Genomic DNA, 23,227 nt, shown 5'->3' with positions numbered 1-23,227 from the left:
ATCCGAGTCCACAAGTATATCAGTATGGTTTAAAATATTCTTAAAATAATCAAACTAATCTTCTTGGCAAATCTTGTTGGAAACAGGACTACAACTTGTATTTTTTGTCAATGCACTTATCTTTTTCCAGAATGTTTAACTATCTCCACTAGTGTATATATACTAGTTCACGAACACAAGTCTCTTCGTATTCTAATCTTTTCTTCCTGCATAAAAGCCTGTAACTATTTCTTAATGTAGAATATTCAGAAAGAATCTCTTTATCGCCAGTAGCTCTAAACTTATATAATACATTAAACTTTTTAACCTTCATATCCTCACAGTCTTTATCGTACCATTTTTCGCCAGATTTACGTTTCGATTTTCTAGCTCTAGAAAGTAGTCCGCAAGAAATAGAACCATTATGTACAGCATTGGTCAAAGCTTAAACAGCTAAATCAACATTCAAAGACAATAAATGCATAAACTCATCCATGTGAAAACAGACAATGACTCAGAAACATCATGTTTAAAGGCATCACATATTTCATTTCTCCATGTATATCTAGGAATATTATTTACACGCATCTCACATCCATGTAGGGTAAGTATGATAGAAAAGTGATCTGATTTACAGCGAGTATGGATGCTAAAGTCGGAAATGTTGTCAAATAAACAAGTTGAGCATAGTACATAATCAACCAACTAGCGCCACCCTCCTTAAAACAAATAAATGATCCTTCCTTATATTATCCTCAGCAAATCGTCCATGTACAATATGGACAGAAAACGTACAACAAAAGTCTGCCAGATCACTCCCTTATTCATTACACACATCTTCTTTGGTACTGCGGGGCACGTCAAATACGTCCGATACATACTCCATGTCTTCTAAACATGTAATAAATATGTTGTTGTCGTCGATAATAAAATCTTTCAAATTACCGCACCGTGCATTATAGTCACCAGGAAGGACAATTTCGCAACCTGGATGTTCATATATGACACATGTACAGCAGACAAGTTTTATTTAAGTACTCTATACCCTTATGGATGCTATTGTCTGTCATTACAGAAGTATTTACAGGATGGATATATACAAAACCAATAAGTAAATTACGTGTCAGATTAGATATACTCTTATCAAATAACAGAAGTATCATGTCTGTGTAGTCACATAACCCGGGAGTGAGTGAGTGAGTGAGTGAGTATGGTTTTACGCCGCTTTTAGCAATATTCCAACAATATCACGGCGGGGGACACCAGAAAAGAGCTTCACACATTGTACCCTTGTCGGGAATCGAAAACCCGGGTCTTCGGCGTGACGAGCCAACGCTTTAACCACTAGGCTACCCGACCGCCCCACATAACCCGGGAAGATTCCGGGGTAGAATGGGTCTTCAGCAACCCATGCTTGCCGTAAAAAGGTGACTATGCTTGTCGTAAAAGGCGACTAACCGGATCGGGTGGTGAGGCTTGCTAACTTGGTTGATTCATGTCATCGATCCAAATTGCGTGGATCGATGCTCATGATATTAATCACTGGATTGTCAGGTCCAGACTCAATTATTTACAGACCTCCGTCATATAGCTGGAATATTGCTGAGTGCGGCGTTAAACAACAAACCAACCAATAATCAGTAATAACACGGCACAGTCCATGTAATAGTGTTGGTTGGTTTATTGTTTAACGCCGCACTCAGCAATAATCCAGCTATATGACGGCGGTCTGTAAATATGGACCAGATAATCCAGTGATTGATCTTCACGGGTCCCATGTTATAGTGAAGTGTGGAGTGTTCAAGTGCTCACTACAATAAGTATTTAAGACAGCAAGAATGCGTACAGAAAGGGCGCCGATGCGAATTATCTAAAGATCGCTATTTGCAAGCTTTTAAGGAGTGCTTTGATAGTTCGAGAAACAGGTACCTGTGCGTGTAAAAAAATAAATGATAAATAATCCATTTCGGTCACTAAAGAAATTAAATCAATCTACAGTTAATTGTATTTATTAGCCAAGAAGGGACACGAATATATTCACATGAATATATCATTCTATTTCATGTCAGTTTGTACTCTAGGACACAAGTATTTGTCAAGTAGCCTAAAAATCTACGAATCCCACTGAGCATCTGAGATTGCATTTGGATGAGTGAGAGAATGAGTGAGTGAGTGAGTTTAACGCCGCTTTTAACAGTATTCCAGTTTTATCACGGCGTGTAAGCTTGATGTGGGAGGAAAGCCCGAAGTGCTGCAGGTCTCAGACGTTTTTCCACTTCGGTGAAACCCTCGAGCACGGGTATGGTGCTGACAAACCTGGAAACATAATCGGGGCGAACCGGTATTCGAACCCACAATCATAGGTTTCTGGCGTGCCCAAGGGACGCAACACTGCACAGCGAATCGCGGCGCCTTAGACGACTAGGTCACCCGTGCTCCCCATTTGGATGAAGTGCAATCAGTTTTCATGTTGCTACTTCATTTTCCATACAGTTCGACCTGAACTGTTGCATCACCGGTTAGTTTTCACTTTTACGTCGTGGGGGCGGTCGCGGTGGTAGAGGTGGTGGACTGTCGAGCGAAGGCGGTCCATTGACCCGTTGTGGCACAGTGCTTGGCTTCAGACCAGTTTGGTTTGTTGGTTGCTGTGATTCGGGTCTGTTTCTGGGAGGCAATTCGAGACTTGTATCTACAGGATGCCTACAGTTATCATATATATGATCATCACTTGAAGATGCATAACCACATGGTTGATCACTTGTGGGTACATCTGGTGTATGGCGAGACAGATGTTTTGGCTTTGGAGGGGGACGTGGTTTCTCATTCGTTTTCGTCTTCTGAACATTGTTCACATTAAACATGTCATACTGGTAATTCTCGCTACTAACGGATTTCAAGTCTTCGTGGAAAGATTCCAGGTTAGATTTGGAAAAATGAGCTGGCTTGCCAATATGGGGTAGTTGACCACACACTGTATTCTGATCTCTGCAGTAAATATTTTTTCTTGATCCGGAGCTTTCAGACGAACTCCCAGATTCCGCAAAGTACTTTTGTAATTGTAAGACTTTTCCATTTGTCTCATTTCTTGGCAAAGGTTTTGGTTTAAGGCTTGGTTTACTGGGACTCGGGTGAACTTTGAATGTTTCCTTGTCAACCGAAAAACCGGTGCCGCCACCGACAAGTGTAGATAACGTACAGGACGAGCGCGGCCCATCACATTGTAAGGAAGACCCTTCCACACTATCATAGTCATCTGGCAGTATGATGTCTGCATTATCAGGATAAGCATACGAGTCATATTCACTTGATTGCCCCTCAGTATCTACAGTATAATACATATCCGGATTTCTGTAGGGACGGACTTCATTGCTGAAAGAAGCATTATGTTTAATGGTAAAGGTTATGTTGACGTGATAGTAAACGGGCAAAACAATTTGTAATATTTTCAGCCTCTCAAGTAGGGCAATAAAAAACTCTTGCCGGGCATGGGATGAACAGTGGTTTAATATCAAGGTAATATATCTGATTTAGTTCGTCCTTTACGGTTGATCCCTATCCCAAAATTGCAGATAGGATCTGATCTTGACACTTGGTATCCATGGCTCATGGGTTTACTTAAAAAGTAAGCGTCCATGACCTCCGCCGCAGAGCGGAGTAACTCACTCACACACTCCAAATTGGATATGAATTTACACAATCAAATTTCATAAAGAAAGTATGTATGGATGACAGCATACTAAATGGCTTAATCTACATGTATTTATAGACAGCACATGCTACTGTTAGACCAGACGGAATTACTAGTATATTGAAATATGTATTTTTGAGAATGATGATTGCACAGTCGTGATTTGGAAAATACCTTATATGTTCCAGTAATTTCTGTTGAACAACTGTCATCCGTGGCCTTTCATGTCGTTCTGGGCTCCAGCAGAGCAGCATGAGAGAATAGATTGTATCCGGGCACTTTTCCGGTTTGGGAAGAATCTGTTGTCCAGATGTTGTGGTCAGGTACTCATATAACTGTAAAAATAGGAACACTTTACCACATATCTGAAGGCTGGCAAAATACAGAATGGATGGTTGAGTTTTTTTTTTAACTCTGGGTATTTGATGCATGTTTAAGGAAAACAGTCCGTAAACGTTTACCACTTGAAACCCAATATGACAAAGGGTACAGAACAAGAGCCAGCCTCCGTTACCAACCCAGGAACTAAGAAAGTTGCAGAGAATAAAATAGAAAATAACGATAAATACACTCAGCAATGTCGTAACCTTATCCTTCGGAATACTCTCGAGTATGTTTTGATGGCTTTGATTGTGGTAAGTGCTATAGTTGGAGAACCCATTCCACAAGATCAGGCCAAAACTGAAGACGTCACTCGCCCATGAGTAGGTACCGTCTCGTATGGCCTCAGGGGGCGATCTGACAATAATAATAATAATAAATCATCAGGGACGAAGCTGCAGCAAACAATAATTTGTTGTGAGTGAATGGGGTTGCAAAAACTTTATGCTGCCTTGAACAATATTTCAGTGAAATCACGGTGTGTCAATTGAAACTGAGAGGAAAGGGATGCCATTTACCTCTTTGATGAAACCAACGACCATGGGTTTGAAGTTGACAAACCAAGGATAACAATCTGTATGAATCTTGTATTAGAAGCCGCCACCTGGCATAAGTGAGGGACACTACTCTGCATAGCAAATACCTGCGTTTCGTTGATTCCTTAGTGGATACACATCTGTTAGCAAACGGTTATGTATTGTACCACTTTGCTAATTTTTATCTTTGCTGTCAAGTACTTTTCAGATAGGCCACTGTGAAATAACAAACAGTACAAAGTATTAAGTTCCAGAACATACCTTCTGTACACATGGTCATCCTGTGGCACAACAAAACTGTCATCGGCAATCATTCCATCCTCAGTGTCACTTGACATACGGATATATCCAAGGTCTGTGAAGTATACCTGTGGCAGGGAGAGAGGTAGGTTTGATGAGTACACACTTTGTGTCAAATAACATGTTTATCTCGTGGATTGACTTGGCATCTGTTATTGACAATTGGGCAAAGGAACGACACGTCATCCCGAGGATATCATTTTAGCATGCTTGAGGATACGTAGTGTTGTTATTTCTCTTAGGTTTCTGCAGAGACAGGTTTATCTGTCAATTAACATTGATTGTGGAATCAACTTACAATTGTTACTGAAAAACAGATTTACTAACGTGTCAGTTTCAGAAAAGTCCTACCCCTGCCACTTATGGTTCTGACAAACCTGGAAACATAATCCGGGAGAATCGGGATTCGAACCCAAGAAAATAGGTTTATGATCTTACCGTGTAATTGCCTTCATCTTCAGTATAAGCTATCCAAATATTATCTGCACATAGACAACCATGGACCCAGTTTTGCTGATGTAGAAGAGACAACGTCTTTGCCACTGCACTCAAACAGCGAATGTACTCCACAGACCATAGGCCGAGGCTCCTAACATCCATCACATTGCTCAGTGAGACACAATCTTCAGTTGGGAAGTCATACACCTGCGCATTAAACATTACCTTGGCTACCAACATAATTGTTATGATTCATTTGTTACGTTCATCTAATGCAAACGAGAGGTGGCTGAACAGTTCTAAGCCAAACTACGAAGGACGTATGGAAGTGTTAAGTACACTACTTTTCATACTTACAGGCTGCAATCGAACCAAATACTCAACCAAGCAGCATTTCTCTGGCATGAAAGTGATTAGGTAATCCCCCTTGATGACAAAGGACAAACTGGCTACTGCACTGTCATCAATTTTCTCCGACTGAGGCGGTTAACTCCAACATTTCTCAACATGGACTTGGTGTCTACTTAAGGGGATGATGCTCCTTCCTTTGCCACTGTACAAAGGAGAGCAGCGGAGTTGAAGAGGGGAAGAGAGAGACTCGAAAATGAACCAAGATCAGGAAGACCTTTAACTGCCGCCACGAAAGCAAATGTTAAAATACATATGATTATGGATTATTGATAGCTCACCACACGCCACATAGCCAGTTCACTAGGCATCTGAGGAATGAGGTGAGGTGAAATGGGGTTTAACGTCGCGTCCAAGATTATTGTACTTATATCACAACGTGCATTTCGAGTGCTTGCACACTGCGATACCATGCCACAGTTTAACATGAATACCCCACCCAGACACAGTACACTGACTCCGAGCTAACCAGTCCTTGGTCTAGCCCCTGAAAGCCGTGCGACAGACAGGGTAACAACAAGTACCATCTTTTATCGTCTTTTGGTATGACGCGGCCGGAGATCTCCGGGCGGACGCTCTACCTCTAGACCACAGAGGCGGTTTCAGAGGAATAAACAGAGCAGAACAAAGACGTCAGCATGCTGGGTCCCAAGGCTGTCGATCCTTGATCTGAAAGCTCAAGCTTTATCATCCGTCTTGAGACTTTACATCGTTTTGAAGCAGACTCAGCTGATTTTGTTGAGCGATTTGTAATCACGGATGAGTGCAGAGACTAAACAACAGTCACAGTTGTGGAGACACCGCATGTTCCCTCCGAAGAAGGAGGCAAAGTCTGTCCCATCCAGATGGCAAGGTGATGGCTTCGTTTTTCTGTGATTCGAAAGAAATCCTACAACCCGAAAACTTACTAAAGGTGTGTTGTTTACCAGGTCAGTACACTTGTTGTCGCCATGGCTGCACTGCATGACTGTGGCTTTGAAATCATTGAACACGCTCCATATTCGCCACATGTGGCACCGTCAGATTTCCACCTCTCCCAAACGTGATGAAAGTACTGTCTGGCAAGCATTATGCAAATTCTGCTGTGAAAGACATGTTACTGCACTAGGGTAATAGCATTTTACACCAGTTTGATCCAGACACTCCAGCAGAAGTGTTTGCTTTGGGAGATGGATTATGTTGAAAAACAACAAGGAAGTAACTCCATCAACACAGTCCATCATGATTAGACTCAGCCACCGGTCGCACCTTGGAATATCACACACACATTGTCTGGTTAAACAACACTAAAAGCAACAAGAAAATTTCAGTTTGAAACATTGTTCCCAAACATTATAACAGACCTGTTTAACACGTTGATGAAACCCACGTGTATGGTGCAGACAAACCGACCCATGAAGATCCGGGGTAGAATAGATCTTGAGCAACTCACTTTGCTGTAAAAAGCAACACTGCTTGTCGTTTGGCGACTAACGGGTGGTCAGGTTCGCTGACTTGGCTGATGCATGTCATTGATCCCAACTGCGTGGATAGATTATGATTATGATGTCTGGATTGTCTGGTCCAGACTAGATCATTTACATATAGCTGGAATATTGCTGAGTGCGGCGTTAAACAAGAAACAAACAAACAGACAAACAGACAAAGCAGAGAAACGTTGAAACATAATAGCAGCGAAAAATTGGTGGAGGTCAAATTGAGTATGAGAATAGGTATTGTAGGCTGTCTTGATAATATTGTGCGCACTAAACATAGGTGGATGCTAATTGACTGCTAATGTGAAGTCGTGATAGTAAATAACAGACTCTGGTTTATATATCAATGTGTGCGAATGTAAATTTATAATCTTGGATTTTATCGTTGTGCAAGTAATCAGCGAATGTTTTAGTTATATTCCTGGCACACCAAACATGGGAACTGATTCCCCACCTGAACTAGAAATAAAAGAGACCAGCGAAGAGTGACAAGAAACTCTCCACAAGACCGTATGACAAGAGAGATGTCTTCAGCTTTCCAATAGTCAACTTTCCCTTCATGTCGAGCAATATTCCTGCAGCTCCAGCCTTTGATGTCTACATTCCACAACTTTTGAGGTACAATCGAATATGCTCTTTGTACGGAGATTTCAAAGAGCATCATAACACTCTTGCTTGCCCAAAAGCTGTTACAACATTCATGACCTCAATAAAGCTTTCCAAACATTTAAAGGTAGACATATTGAGGATATTTCTAAATTTGACCCATCAATGACAAAAATGATGTCCGATGCAATTCCCTACCTTTACGTGTACCGTATGTTCCCGTGTTTTTTCGGGTGAACTTGTCTTTGCATATGTTATATGGCAGGATACGCTCAGCCTTTCAGAAACATCTGGTATCATCACTTGATGGTGATTCATAAACACATAATTATGATTTAGTTGGAAATGTATATTGGACGCTTTCGGAAGATATTTCTTATGATTTCGGAAATGGTTTTGTCACTCCAATAAACACTTTGTGACAATATGGGGTATCAAACCCGAACTGAGGAGTGAACGATTTAACCACAGGGCTAACCACAGCATCTATGCTATACGTAGTAGCCACCATGTCGGTATGAAAAGCTTTTGTTACTAAAAATCTTACCATGTATTCTGTTTCATTCCTTTTCTCAACAGCCACATGGCCGTAAATTCCTGGGATGCTCTCTGTGTTCAATTGTGATTCTTCTGTCTGCGTCAGGCGACGATACAGTATGTCCATTCTCTGATTTGGTTTAAGCTAAGAAACGAACAAGGGATTAGATAGTAATCTTTAAATGTCTGTATTAAGTAAACGGCTCACCATAGATAAAATCATGGGAAGATAAGTATGTATTAAAGGGGTCTATAGTTAAAGTACATATTTTGAAATTACAAAATGGATTAGGTCCAAGTAATGGAAATCTACTATGAAAAAATTCTAAAAAATAGCAAACAGATGGAAAGCAATAAGGAATAGAAAGATGAGAAGACAAATACAAACAGGATATCTGTATATATTTGCATTCCTCTCTTTGTTAAAATTAAACTGTCTAATAAATGAATAATTGCATTGAAATGAGATCTGATTGGCATATAAAATTCGGATTATGTGAATCAGAAAATTTCAGCCATCTTGTGCTAGTCACTAGAATGACATGCATTTGACGTACAATGAATGAAGTTTCATCTTACTATTTTATATATACAATGGTGTTACTGCATTGAAACTAATATCGTTATATGAAGGGAATCAGAACCGGTCGTTGTTTAATATACTAAGATCGAAGTCTTGTGTGTACATGTTATGGTTGAGTTTGATATGTGGGATCCTTGGTGTGAAGACAAGGAACAATGTTACTCTGCTTGGAGGGCAATCACTTCAACGCGTTATGCATGGAAGGAAAAACGATGTGAAAGTACCTTACCAGAAAATCTACATCGTAGCTTGGGCCAAAATCCTCGTACAACGGTTCATCTTTTGTGGAGGTAGTTTGACTTTTTTCAAAGTTTTGGTACGCATACTCGTCTGCAAGATATGTTATAAAGATATATAAAATACGAGTAAGTTACAGATGACAGTTATGTGTAGACAATGAGTGTGACTCGCAAGGGGGAAATATTAAAATGACTGTAGGTGATTATTTTTCACAATGAGCAAACCCCATGAGCATGGATTTGCAGAAGACAAATTATCTACAGTCAGTCTTAAAGGTACCTACACGGCGAACATACCCTGGAGAGACGTTGGGTTAGTCTAGTGGTTAAAGCGTTCTCTCGTCACGCCAAGGACCCCGGGTTTGATTCGCAACATGGGTGTGAAGTATGAAGTTAATATCTGGTGTCCCCCGCCGTAACATTGCTGGAATGTTGCTATGAACGGCGTAAAACCACACTCACTCACTTACTCACTTACGTACCCGTTAGGTATGTGTAATTGTCAGCAAACTAATTTATATTAATACACACATGAACTTGCTGGATCAACCGAGACAAACATGTTTTATTAACTGTTGAGAGAGCAGAAATAATCACTGTTTTGAACAAACTAGCGGAGATGCATTTTCTATATCTTGTATAGTGATATTAACAATAGTGCACTCAACATGACTAAATTAATTTTATGACTTGAAGTTGGAGAGGGATGAGAAAGGAATGGACATCCTAATATGATGTTAATGCGCGGTGTAAGCCTAAAACATTGATTGTCATAGAATTTTTTTATACCTGTTGCCTCACACTCAATACAGGGTGTATATCTGAATATGGTTTTATGACAGTAAGAACGTACCATATGGATTATCGCCTTCGGAATCCTGAAAAACAAAACATTAATTCCGTGAATTTCCTAATATTCCTAATGGATCGACTTTGATTATGTCCTGTACTAGATCCAATTATGATAGGAATTATAATGAAATCTACAATAAAACGTTTTGTTCTGATTCGCACCATTAAGTAATTTGAAAGTAAATATATATATACTAGTATAAATAGCAGGTAGCAAAGGTACTGTTAGTCCCCATGGTCCCCAGTGTGGTGATCTACCTTCAGTGGCTGGCGATTTAAAGCCCTTTTTTCTCATGTTATTGTAATGAATAGTTCTCTTTTTTATGATTCCATACTAGTTTTATATCTTTTCTGTGATAAATCTAGTGTTTTTACTGTCCTTCGTTGGCAGGTTTTGATTATAAGTTTAATAGTATTTATTATATTAAACCCTTGATAGTCACGATATGGCTGAAATATTGCAGATGTGACTTAAAATTTTAACTCACTCACTCACTCACACCCTGTTGTTTAACGCCGCACTCAGCAATATTCCAGCTATATGACGGCGGTCTGTAAATAATCGAGTGAGGACCAGACAATCCACATGCATTATTTAGTCTATTGTTAATGAGATCGCCAAAAGCAGCTTGGTCACCTACTTCTTTTGGGAGAGCCTGATAGGATGATCTGTCAAGTCCAGGAAACAAAATGTCTGGTGTCACTGAAGTTATCTTTTCAGGTAGTTCTACAAGAAGATATCACACAATGCATATACAGAAGACAGACAACCACGTACCACAACATGATTAATATGAAGGCAGCTATATGAAATAAAGACAGTCAGATCAATGACTAGAAACTGATAAATGACTAGCATGAGAAATATAATTATGTTTGTTTTATTTTGTTTGTTTGTTATTCAACGCCGCACTCACAACGATACCCAGGTTAATTTAAGCTAACATCAGCGTATGAGTGTCATATCAAAATCAAGCTTATGTTTGTTTTGTTGTTGTTAACGCCGCACTATTCCGGCAATATTATGGTGGTCTGTAAATAATCGAGTATGGACCAGACAGTCCAGTCATTGACAACATAAGCATCGATCTATGTATTTGGGATACGATGACATGCATCAACCAAGTCAGCGAGCCTGATCACCCGATCCCGTTAGGCGCCTTTTACGACAAGCATTGGTTTCTGAAGACCTATTCTCTAACGGAGAAATATATGTCCAACTATTAATGCAATCCATGTTAGAAGCAGGAAACCGAAATCTTACAGCATACCGATTTAATAAAATCAAAGAAAATAATATTGGTATTCATATTATGATTACATTCAGGAGCAGAAAATAAGAGGACAGTCAAACGGCCCGACGCCCAAGGTATGTAATCGCAACAATGATTGTTAACCCATTAGGAAATTCTTAAACATTGACCTCCTTGGCAACTGCGTCCTTAGCAACAAGGATGAACAATGGGTCAAACAGTGAAAGCATAATTATTACGCTGTAGGAACAAATGTTATATGGGTTTACCCCTGCGGCCGTTGTAACGCTCGAAGGTCTCCTCCAACCTGCTCTTTGCCTCACACACGGACAGGCGATGGGTATCATCATAGCGGGTGCAGCATTGAATGGCGTCAAACACGGATGTAGGGATGCACCTTTCTTGGCACAACTTCTTTCTGTCTTCCTTTATCTGGAGCATGAGAAGCAAATTGACTGTACACTCTAAACAAGCAGGGGACAATACATACATACATACATACAGACATACAGACACACACACACACACACACACACACACACACACACACACACACACACACACACACACACACACATACATACATACATACATACACACACAAAATTCTACCACAATTCATCCAGACATACATTTGTTATTAAAAAATGTCCAATGGTGCCTTGTATGTTGGTTGGTTGGTTTGTTGTTTTATGCCGCACTCAGCAATATTCCAGCTATATGACGGCAGTCTGTAAATAATCGAGTCTGGATCAGACAATCCAGTGATTGATATCTTGAGCATCGATCCACGCAATTGGGATTGATGACATGCATCAACCAAGTCAGCGAGGCTGACTACCTCTTACGGCAAGCATGGGTTGGTGTAGACCTATTCTAACCCGGATCTTCACAGGTACCAATCCACTGTCTCGGTGAGATGAATAGCCCCTATGTCCTTTGACGAATACTAGTCAGTGTTGCTTATAGTGTAAAACAAATATACAGTTATTGTCACATTTACGGTGTTCCAAAACATTCACCAGATTGCCAATGGAGGTCTCATTTTGTCCTTTGAGATCTGAGTGGGGGAGGCAACCGGGTTGTATGTGGTTAAATTACTAATACCATATAGCACCAAAGAAGATCCGGGAATGAATAGGTCTTCAGCAACCCATGCTTGTCGTATAAGGCGAATATGCTTGTCGAAAGAGGCGACTAACAGATCGGGTGGTCAGACTCGATTACTTGGTGGAAGCATGTCATCGATCCCAATTGAGTGGATTGTCTGGTCCAGACTCGATTACTTACAGACCGCCGTCACAAGCTGGAATATTGCTGAGTGCGGCGTTAAACAATAAGCAAACAAACAAACAAAAACAAACACCACGCTGATCAGACTTTCAATCAAAGCCTATGTTTGTTTCTTTGTTGTTTGACGCTGCACCATTCCACCTACATGACGGCGGTCTGTAAATAATCGAGTATGGACCAGACAATCCAGTTTTGACACCATGAACATCGATCTCCCCAAATGGGATACGATGACATGCATCAACTATCTCGGTGAGATGAATAGCCCCTATGTCCTTTGACGAATACTGGTCAGTGTTGCTTATAGTGTAAAACAAATATACAGTTATTGTCACATTTACGGTGTTCCAAAACATTCACCAGATTGCCAATGGAGGTCTCATTTTGTCCTTTGAGATCAGAGTAGGGGAGGCAACCGTGTGTAATGACTTCATAGATGAGATGCCCAACCATCCAATAATCAGACCGCATAGAGAAATGGCGTTTCTTGAGAGACTCTGGAGAAGACCATCTCGTGGGAATGGTTGAACATTCTCTGTCTAACAATAAAGTCAGTCAATATACGTAGCAAGCATAAATACAATACATATTTGTCTACATTACAGATGAGTGTATTTATTAATGCATTACCAAAAGTAGAACATGTATGGACATACCAACAAGAGTTTCGTCTCGTCCACATGTTCGAGTCAATATGAAGCGACACAGCTTGACAGATTTGCTCTGTTTGTTATATGCGAAACTGGCAGCAGTAAGATCTCTGTGTATTGTGCCATGTTCATGAAGGGCGATAACTGCTTCCAGGGCTTGTATCAGGAACTGCACGAGCTCAAGAGGATTAAACCAGTCCTTGTTCTTGGCACTGTAATAAAGCACATTCTGGAAGTTCTGTTGGCTGTAATCCTCAGTGATGTAGAAAACAGGGAACTGGTCGATTCTGTACGCCCACATAGACAGGAAACCCTTATGTGTAGAAAGAGCTCTCAGAATTTCGACTGTAGTGAGGTGACCACAATCCGACGATTTGGGTGGACTTCTGCTATGTTCCACAAGGACGTCCTCTGGAAAGTTTGAAAATACTTAAACCACAGTTTGTATGCAACAAGACCATAACGTGGAGTGTTGATGTCCGATCGCACAAACTAACGAACTAAGTAATAGAATTACAGTACCTTATCGAGATATATAGGTACAGTTGCGAGAACAAATGGTGAAGCTAAGCCCAGTAAAACGTTTGTCAGAACTGTACCCTTTTTATTCAGGAAAAGTGCTGTCACTAATACTCTGTTTTAAAACGGTCAAATACTTGAGCTAAACGAGTAATACATTGATGTACAAAGTGTACAGTATGCGTAAGCATCACTTTTACACTTCCCATTTGAACCAATAACAAAACATAGAATACGTCTTCAGCAACCCATGCATGCCGTAAAAGGCGACTATGCTTGTCGTAAAAGGCGACTAACGGGATCGGGTGGTCATGCTCGGTGACTTGGTTGATGCACGTCATTAATCAAAAATTCCTCGGATTGATGCTCATGATGTCAATCACTGGGATTGTCTGGCCCAGATTCGATTATTTACAGGCCGCCGTCATATAGCTGCAATATTGCTGAGTGCGGCGTTAAACGGCAAACCAACCAACCAACAATAACAAAACACCCATTGGACCATAGCCTTTAGCTGTGTTCTAATGAAACTGGGCACCTCCTAGTTTTATACCTGTTGGTAAATTGACGTGTATCATGATTATTTCTGATCCAATTTGAGTAGAAGCTACTTTCCAGCTTGTGCTGCTTGTAGAATGGTTGGTTGGTTGCTTGTGCAGGCGGTTGATGCTGATTGGATGTAGATGTGTCAGAACCTCTGTCACCATCAAACTGTGTGTTGATTCAGCGTTGGCATCTTTCCACAGAGAAACGGCACCCTGTCTGATCACAGGGCTTTGCGAAAACAATAAACATCTTGTCATGACATAAATGCTTCTGTCCAAGTCCTTCAGTGACAATCCAAGAGCTGTGAAAGCAGCCTTTGCACGATCTTCTATATCCTCACCTACTGCATCTCCTGTTAACGAAGTGACAGTGATTTACTGAAATACACCTTTCATAACTCGCAAAGTCGTTCCATTGTAACGTTCTTCATACTGAATAGAAACCTCAAACCAACGTCCTTAGGTTCGTTGATAGGGGATATGCGAACAACTGGTTATTGAGGGTGATATTAGTGGGCACGGGTGGCACAGTCGTCTAAGTCGCCGCGATTCGCTGTGCAGAGTTGCGTTTCTTGGGCACGCCAGAAACCTATGGTTGTGGTTTTGAATCCCGGTTCGCTCCGATTATGTTTCTAGGTTTGTCAGCACCATACCCGTGCTCGTGGGTTTCACCGAAGTGGTTAACGTCTGAGACCTGCATCACTTCGGGCTTTCCTCCCACATCAAGCTGACACGCCGCGAAATAACTTGAATACTGGTAAAAGCAGCGTTAAACCCAACTCACTCACTTGGATGATATAAGAATGTTAATGCATTTCTGTTAAATTACATAATGATTAATTGAATGGGCATTCCACGCAATCCTTGGACAGCCACGCATGCACTTACCTAAGACATTCAGGTAAGCAACCATCCCAGTAGTGACCAACTGTACAACTCTCTTTTGTGGCTTTGGTTTCTTTAACACGTTTCGAACTCTGAGTTTCCCTAGCTTCAGTAGTGCTGGAAGTGTGTCTAAGGCCACGAGGGCAGTCTGTGGGTCGCCATGAAACACCTGTTTCAAGAAACAAAACAGTTTAGTTTAAAGCTTAATTGTGCCACTGAGCTGTGGGCATAAAATTCTTAAAACAACTAAAAGTCGGAAGTGTTATTTCATATCATTGCAGCGTTACTTGCCTTACGCCGATTGGTCGATTGCAACAAACATTACTTTGAGGTTTACATTTCCATTATGACTTTATCAAAACACAAAACTTTCCAATTTCGAGCTTTGTGGGTTGCTTTGGGAAATGTAACAAAGTGCAACATCAAACTTTTCTATCTAAAAGAAAAGTAAAGCATATAAATGTCACTTCACTATTCAAATATGGCATGATAATAGGTCGGTATCAAAGAGGTGTTTGTCAATGTACCGGCAATGTATCGGCAAACATATTGACCTTGTGCCATACATGTACTTTGTTATATGTATGATAACAGTGCTCCAGTGTATAGTCTACAAAACGGAAATCCCTGAAAGGGTAATACAATTCTAGGCAAGTTGATACACCAAACAAAAATTATCTCTATGCTTTCAAGAAACAAATTCCACAATTTAGAAGACTTGAAGAGGAAATGAAGAGTTTTGAAATTAGGTATTGTGTTTTAGAATGTTTACTATCAACATAAGTTGCTGTTTTACCTCCATAAGTGTCCCCAAGATCATAGAGAAATGAACAGGCCAGGATTTCTTCTTCACGGACCAAAGTTGCTTCCAATTCGTTCCACATGCTGTGACTGCTTTGGTGACGTCATCAATACGTTTTTGTATGTCATCGACAAACACACTGATGTCACTCAGAGGAACCTCGTTTCCTGAGCTTGGCTGTGAAATGTATTGCTTTACCCGTGTGATCGTGTAATCCAAGGATGAATGACGAGATTCTTGGGACACTGCCAAATAGGTGAGAGTCAGAAGGTACGTGCAAATCAAATTATGCAGGAATACGGGGTCTATAACATCAGTCTCTGTCAGACAGCGTTCAAACAAAGCCTTTTCAGCTGACTTCAGATCATCCCGATCAATAGTGTCGTGTTTAGTTGAAAGTAGGATGTCCCCGAGTTTAGTTAAAACTTTATTCTGTATCACAGGAACTGGAACCGCCAGAAGTTCCACTATTGCAGATATATCCTTCTTTGCAAAGATTTCTGGAAGGACTTTGGTCAGAAGACAGCGAACTGTGTTTGATCTGTTGCTACTGTCATAAAGTCTAGACTGGCGGCACATCTCTCGAAGTTCACCTTTGGATGACCCTGATAATTTGGAAAATAGATGTGGAATTAAGAACAGTGACCAATAAGACCAGATAAAGAGAAAAAGGTGCCCTAAATATATCCCTAAGACTAACTGAGTCTACAAAGAATCATTTGATGTTCATATACTCACCGACAAAAGAAACGCGAATACAGTATATGTTGGTTAATAAATGATTGTTTGTTTGTTTCTTGTTTAACGTCGCATTCAGCATATTCCAGCTATATAACGGCGGTCTGAACCGTAATCGAGTCTGGACCAGACAATCCAGTGATTGACATCATGAGCATCGATCCACGCAATTGGAATCGATGACATGTATCAACCGAGTCAGCGAGCCTGACCACCCGACCCCGTTACTCGCCTTTTACGACAAGTATATTCGCCATTTACGGCAAGCATGGGTTGCTGAAGACTGACCCGTGAAGATTCCGGGGTAGAATAGGTCTTCAACAATATATCCACTTTATTAGGTAAATACATTTACTAAAAATATATCTGTGCGTTTCTTTTTTTGAAGAGTGTATATCTAATGCCAGAAGAGTCTATATCTAATGCCCGACATATCTCACTTCCACTGCTATGACTATAATTAATCAACCATCTGTCTGCAAGCCTCCGTAAAAGGCGACGCTGCTTGTTGTAAGAGGCGACTAAGGGGATCGGGTGGTCAGACTCGCTGACTTGGTTGAAGCATGTCATCGATCCAAATTGCGTGGATCGATGCTCATGATGTCAATCACTGGAGTGTCTGGTCAAGACTCGATTATTTACAGACCTCCGTCATGTAGGTGGAATATTGCTGAGTGCGGCGTTAAACAACAAACAAACAAAGAAAAGAAGTGCAAGCATCCAGTTTACAACGTACATGTACACTGCGTTTAAGTGCAGAGTGTATTTGTATTGCCACTTATACTTTTATTTGGTGACATTATAAAGTTGGGAAGGTCACACACATGTAGGCCTAGATATGCACCAAACAATACCCGACATATCTCACTGCCAGAGCAATAAATGACAGGTCAACACTCTATCTGAAGATATCCCTCTTACGACGTACAGTGTATTCATGGGAAGGGTTGTTGATTTTACCTCTTAAACTTTTCTTTAGTGTCACTATATAGTCAGTCAGTACACACGGGTCACATTAAATGACTGACGCCAAAAAGGGAAGTAAATGCAGCGTTTTGATTTGTCCGCTTTGCGACAATATAGACAGATGATGAACGCTCGACTGGTGTTTAGAAACTGGATCTTCTTGCACACCTGCACACAATCGACACGTGATATTAGAATACCACGTCTTCATGTAACTTAGCTCTACATTGTAAACATCGGTTGCTGTTTTGGCAATTCGAGTAGAAGGTATGCCAAATTAATCAAATGACCAGCGTAAAGGAATAATACAAATTCTGTAGACTCACATTCATTCAGTTTATAAAGTTAACGATAGCAAAGAGATAAAAAGCGGTGACGCATGCTGCTACGTATTTATAACAATGACCTGTTTTCTAAGAACCTGCTTGTCACCTCTCCAAAATAAGGTTCTTATTGCGAAAGGCGGATTTTGTTCCCGTCCTAGGCCTGTTATTATAACGCACGCTACAGCAGTCAGTCATACACTCTCGGTTGTTATCTTTGCGCGCAGTTATCAGTGTTGCATTCTTAACGAACAGTGCAAACTTATGGCGACATAACGTGACATGGTTTTCGATATCATTGTGAAGTTGCATATATGACTGTTTTTTATGCCCATTCACTACATTTTTGTTGATGCAACATTCAAACTGATTTATATCTATGATCTTGTGTGAACGTTGATGCTCTGCGCTATGTATACTCGTTATCAAATGTATTAATATATACTAGTATCCTTTCAGTTATGATAAATACCCTGAACCCATTCGCTGTCCTAGTTTAATTATTGATATGACGTTGCATCTCCATCTCCGACATCAGTACTTTGCCAATCATTTATCTCGCACGTGAGAGTACTATTTGCTTCCATGGCTGTCTGTAGCGTCCTGCCATTCGCATGAAAATATCCGGTACCAAATGGTTCCGGGGTATTTATAATTTGACAGTGATACATAATACACTGGATCGATCATCGAGCATGGCCGCTATGCTGTTCACTTATATTGTAATATAAATACCTCATTTAAACAGCAACTGAAGACACTTCTCTACCTGTACAGTTTATTGTCGACAAAACTAACATCAATTGTTGTATCAATAATCCATTTTATAAAAATATTTGCTGATACAAATGAAGTAAGTATCGACACATCCCTACCCGGACAGTTTATTATCGGAAAAAAAACTAACGTCAATTGTTTCAGTAAAACACATTTAAAGAGCTTTTCTGTACAAAAGTAGCAAATATAGACACTTCTCTACCTGGACAGTTTAGTGTCGGACAAACTAACGCCAATGAGTGTATGCCATTTATAATTCTCAGTAATAGATTTCGGTGACATTAATCCACTTACTTTCCAGATAGACCCGTGAAGATTCCGGGCTAGAATAGGTCTTCAGCAACCCATGCTTGCCGTAAAAGGCGACTATGCTTGTCGTAAAAGGCGACAAACGGGATCGGATGGTCAGGCTCGCTGATTTGGTTGATACATGTCATCGATCCCAATTGCGTGGATCGATACTCATGATATCAATCACTGGATTGACTGGCTCAGACTCGATTCTTACAGACCGCCGTCATATAGCTGGAATATTGCTGAGCGCGGCGTTAAACAACAAACCAACATCAACAAGTACTTTCCAAATAGACGTGGTATTGTTAAGGTGTAATCATCACATGATGGATTATAAGTTTCTTTAGTAAACAATCAGCAACCTTTTTAAACGAGTGTTTAGTCAACATAATATTATTCTGTTTGCTTGGCATTCTATCAAAGTTGGTTCATTGCAAATAGCGACGTTTCTAGGTATAAACATACTTACTTCCATAAAGTAGAGGGATTGGCAAACAAGCAAATTCTCCCAAACATGATAAACATACAAATTACAATGAATTGAAAGTGACATGAGACATAGCATACATTATAAAATTGACATTAAAGATAAGTATTGCTCTGTGGATTATCTTTCGTAACTACAGCTACGTTATTATTTACATCCAGCACAACATCGCAGTATCACATAGCAAAACTAACACCAGAGACAATATCTCTAAATCGGCAAGAAGATGAAATAAAATTGTGCACTGATTTCAAATTTTCAAAATTTGTTTCAGTCGTTAAATCTACGTTTCTAGGTACAGTCTTACAAGCTGAAACCATACTTCAGATAGTCCTATAAACACATATTTATGCTCCATAAACTATCTGATATACTACATAATTGTGCCTCCATACATTTCAGCCAGTCGTGTGACGCGCCGCGATTCGCTGTGCAGAGTTGCGTCCCTTGGGCGCGCCAGAAACCTGTGATTGTGTGTTCGAATCCCGGTTCGCACCGATTATGTTTCTAGGTTTGTCAGCACCATACCCGTGCTCGTGGGTTTCACCGAAGTGGTAAACGTCTGAGACCTGCATCACTTCGGGCTTTCCTCCCACATTAAGCTGACACTGCCGCGATATAACTGGAATACTGTTAAAAGCGGCGTTAAACTCAACTCACACACTCATACATTTTAGTAAGGCTTTCGATAATGGTTGGAGAACTTGTCACTGGCGAAAACATTTGAGATATAATATAAACAGTAACAGATTTAAACTAATCAAATCTATGAACGATACCCTGTGTGGAACATAATGACAAATATTCTGTAAAAGTGGTGTAAGACAATGCAAGGTGAACATTTATCACTACTTATGACTACTACATAAATGACATAGAAAATTAACTTGTATCCAATAATATGGAAAGTATAACACTTAGCTATAGCCTTGGTGGTGATGAACTGTCTATAATTATCTGCCGTCATATAGCTGGAATATTGATGAGTGCGGCGTTGAACAACAAACAAACAAACATATAATTATCTGTCTGCTAGTATTGTTATATGCGAGCAACTGTGCTGCTAGCTGACAGCCCTCTAGAATTACAGAATTCACTGAATTCTATAAATGATTTTTTTTGTAAAATGAATCTGAAGAAAACACACGCAAATAGTTTTATTTGGCAGTAGGATGTAAACACAGCTTGAAAGTTAGTAATGAACTTATTGAGATTGTAAATCAGTATAAATATATTGGTGTGATCTTCAGCAGCAACCGCCAGAAAATGTATTGGCAACCAAGCAAACAAACGTTGCATCTGTGATACAGACGTTTGAGATATACTGATATATCTTTTGAAATGTAAATTTTATTTTTTTATTGTACAATGTGTCCTTAAGGGAAGTGTGTTTCGAAAATGTTATTGCTGAAGCTACGTAGCGACTTTCTCTCTCTCTCTCTCACACACACACACACACACACACACACACACACACACACACACACACACACATATATATATATATATATATATATATATATATATATATATTTGTATATATAATCATATCTCGTGTGTTCTGCTACCTTTGATTGCTTGATTGATTAGGTCATTGAATATCAGTGAAATATATCACATTTACGTGATATTTACATGTTAGTTTGTTTGATTGTTTGTTGTTTTACGCCCTTCTCAGAAATATTCTAGCTATATGACGGCGGTCTGTAAATAATCGAGTCTGGACCAGACAATCAAGTGATTGATATCATGAGCATCGATCCACGCAATTGGGATAGATGACCTGCATCAACCAAGTCAGCGAGCCTGACCACCCGATCCCGTTAGTCGCCTTTTACGACAAGCATTGTCGACCTTTACGGCAAGTATGGGTTGCTGAAGACCTATTCCCACCCCGGATCTGATATTTACATGTACTCACATTTCAGGAGATGGTGAGGCTTGTACTGTATCTTGCTGGACAGAAAGTAAACCCCGGTGTCTCTACACTGCTGATTTTCTACATGACTGACAAAGACGTCAGAACAAGTACCAGAGTCAGAATCATAACCATCCTCCTCCCTTGTAGCAGACGACAAATCTGAAGCAGACGTGTGGGCCAGTTCAGTAGCAAACGACACACAGCTAGGACGCTGTTGGGCAATCTCCACAACCTTGTCAATGATCTTGTTATAGTATGAATCATTCACTAAGAGCATCTTTGTAACTTTTTTGTAAACCTCCGGAACTTCTTTCGGCGTAGATTTGACGTGTATGAATAAATATTTCTGAGTTTGGTGATCTCGGAGAACGTCAGTTAAACTCGATAGGCGGTTGATCATGTCAGGGCACAGGTGTATTATTGTCACAAGGGTGCTTTCCACAATTTCCTTGAACCTCTTCACAAAAGTAGACCCGATGCCATAATCCCCCCTCCCTTCCATGACACAGACGACCCCCCGGGTCTCCAGATCTTCACACATTCGAGCATACTGTATTTCACAGTCAACATTCAATCATGTGACTATATGTACGCGAGCGTCCGACATCTTGGTAGTAGAATCATCTGTATTCACACTGTTGTCGTCACGAGACACAAGGCTCCTTCAATAAACAGATATGTCTGTCCACAACGGTGTATCAGATTCATACATACATTTACCAGGCCTGACAGAAATGCGAAGCCACGGCCCTTGAAGATTCGCCTTTCAACTTGTACCGCTTCAATGTGTCAGTAAGTATTCATGTAATTCAACTGTCCCATTCTCCAAATAGCCCGCACATGAACAGTATTTGTAACATCTGATGTAGGAATAAATATCTGCACTACATGTACATATACGTCACCTGACGTGACGATAGAGAGACATACGAGACTGAGCCAATCGCAATTATTCAGCTGAACAATTACCCGAGACTGGGAATACCCGAGAGAGGCGTATGGAGTGTTAAGGGTAGACCCGGATATATTATGACCCTGCGTCTTCGGGAGATAACACGCCTTTCTCAGGTTACCTAGTTTATGCTGTGAGGAGCTGTTTATTTCAGGTTTTGTCAAGGTCAGGTGTCGGATACCCCTTATGAATGTGACTTACACAGTTACCTCCCTTCTGTAGACGACCCGTGCCTTGCCCACCCGAGTGGTACTCATAATACAAAATATATTACAGATTTATGAAGCATATTGACACAGCAACCACAATGTCCTTCTTGCTGTAGCTTTGAAGATCTTAACATTAGGAGACGTCGGACAGGCGAGTATTTGTTTGTTTGTTGTTTAACGCCGCACAGCTTAATGACAGCAGTCTGTAAATTATCGAATCTGGACTAGACAATCGAGTGATTAACATCATGAACATCCATCTACGTAATTGTAATACGATGACATGCATCAACCAAGTCAGCGAGCCTGACCACCCGATCACGTTAGTCGCCTCTTTCGACATGGGTTGCTGAAGAAATATTCTAACCCGGATCTTCATAGGTGACAGGCGAGTGAATATTTGAGCTGACTGCACATGGGTTGAGTCATAACAGGTTGGGTGTGGATAAAAGGTTCAAGAAACTATTGAGAAGATGAGATTTTGAATAATTACAGACACAAATGAACACCGGAGTGACACCAGGTCTGAAAAGCTACTGAGCAACATTCATGTGTGTTTATCGTCAGAGGTGAATATCGTTGCTATATCGC

At 40.4% G+C, this 23,227-nt stretch overlaps 1 protein-coding gene across 1 annotated transcript; it reads right to left on the bottom strand.

Moving 5' to 3' along the window:
* Positions 1 to 2,281: 2,281 nt before the first annotated feature.
* On the bottom strand, positions 2,282 to 22,490 carry LOC124125445. Its single transcript, XM_048392060.1, has 16 exons — positions 21,476 to 22,490; positions 15,964 to 16,574; positions 15,171 to 15,336; positions 14,291 to 14,635; positions 13,225 to 13,629; positions 12,929 to 13,107; positions 11,545 to 11,707; positions 10,664 to 10,749; positions 10,024 to 10,048; positions 9,161 to 9,261; positions 8,359 to 8,493; positions 5,323 to 5,529; positions 4,846 to 4,952; positions 4,255 to 4,405; positions 3,842 to 4,002; positions 2,282 to 3,348 (listed from the first exon to the last, which is right to left on the bottom strand). Exons 1-16 carry the CDS (start codon positions 22,014 to 22,016, stop codon positions 2,499 to 2,501), a joined length of 4,233 nt encoding a protein of 1,410 aa, XP_048248017.1. The 5' UTR covers positions 22,017 to 22,490; the 3' UTR covers positions 2,282 to 2,498.
* Positions 22,491 to 23,227: the final 737 nt, after the last annotated feature.

This window comes from Haliotis rufescens, unplaced genomic scaffold (assembly GCF_023055435.1).
Source record: "Haliotis rufescens isolate VD_foot unplaced genomic scaffold, xgHalRufe1.0.p SCAF_108, whole genome shotgun sequence".
Lineage (NCBI taxonomy): Eukaryota > Metazoa > Mollusca > Gastropoda > Lepetellida > Haliotidae > Haliotis > Haliotis rufescens.
Note: the sequence above shows the minus strand (reverse complement) of the source record. Positions and strands in the feature narration are given on the sequence as shown.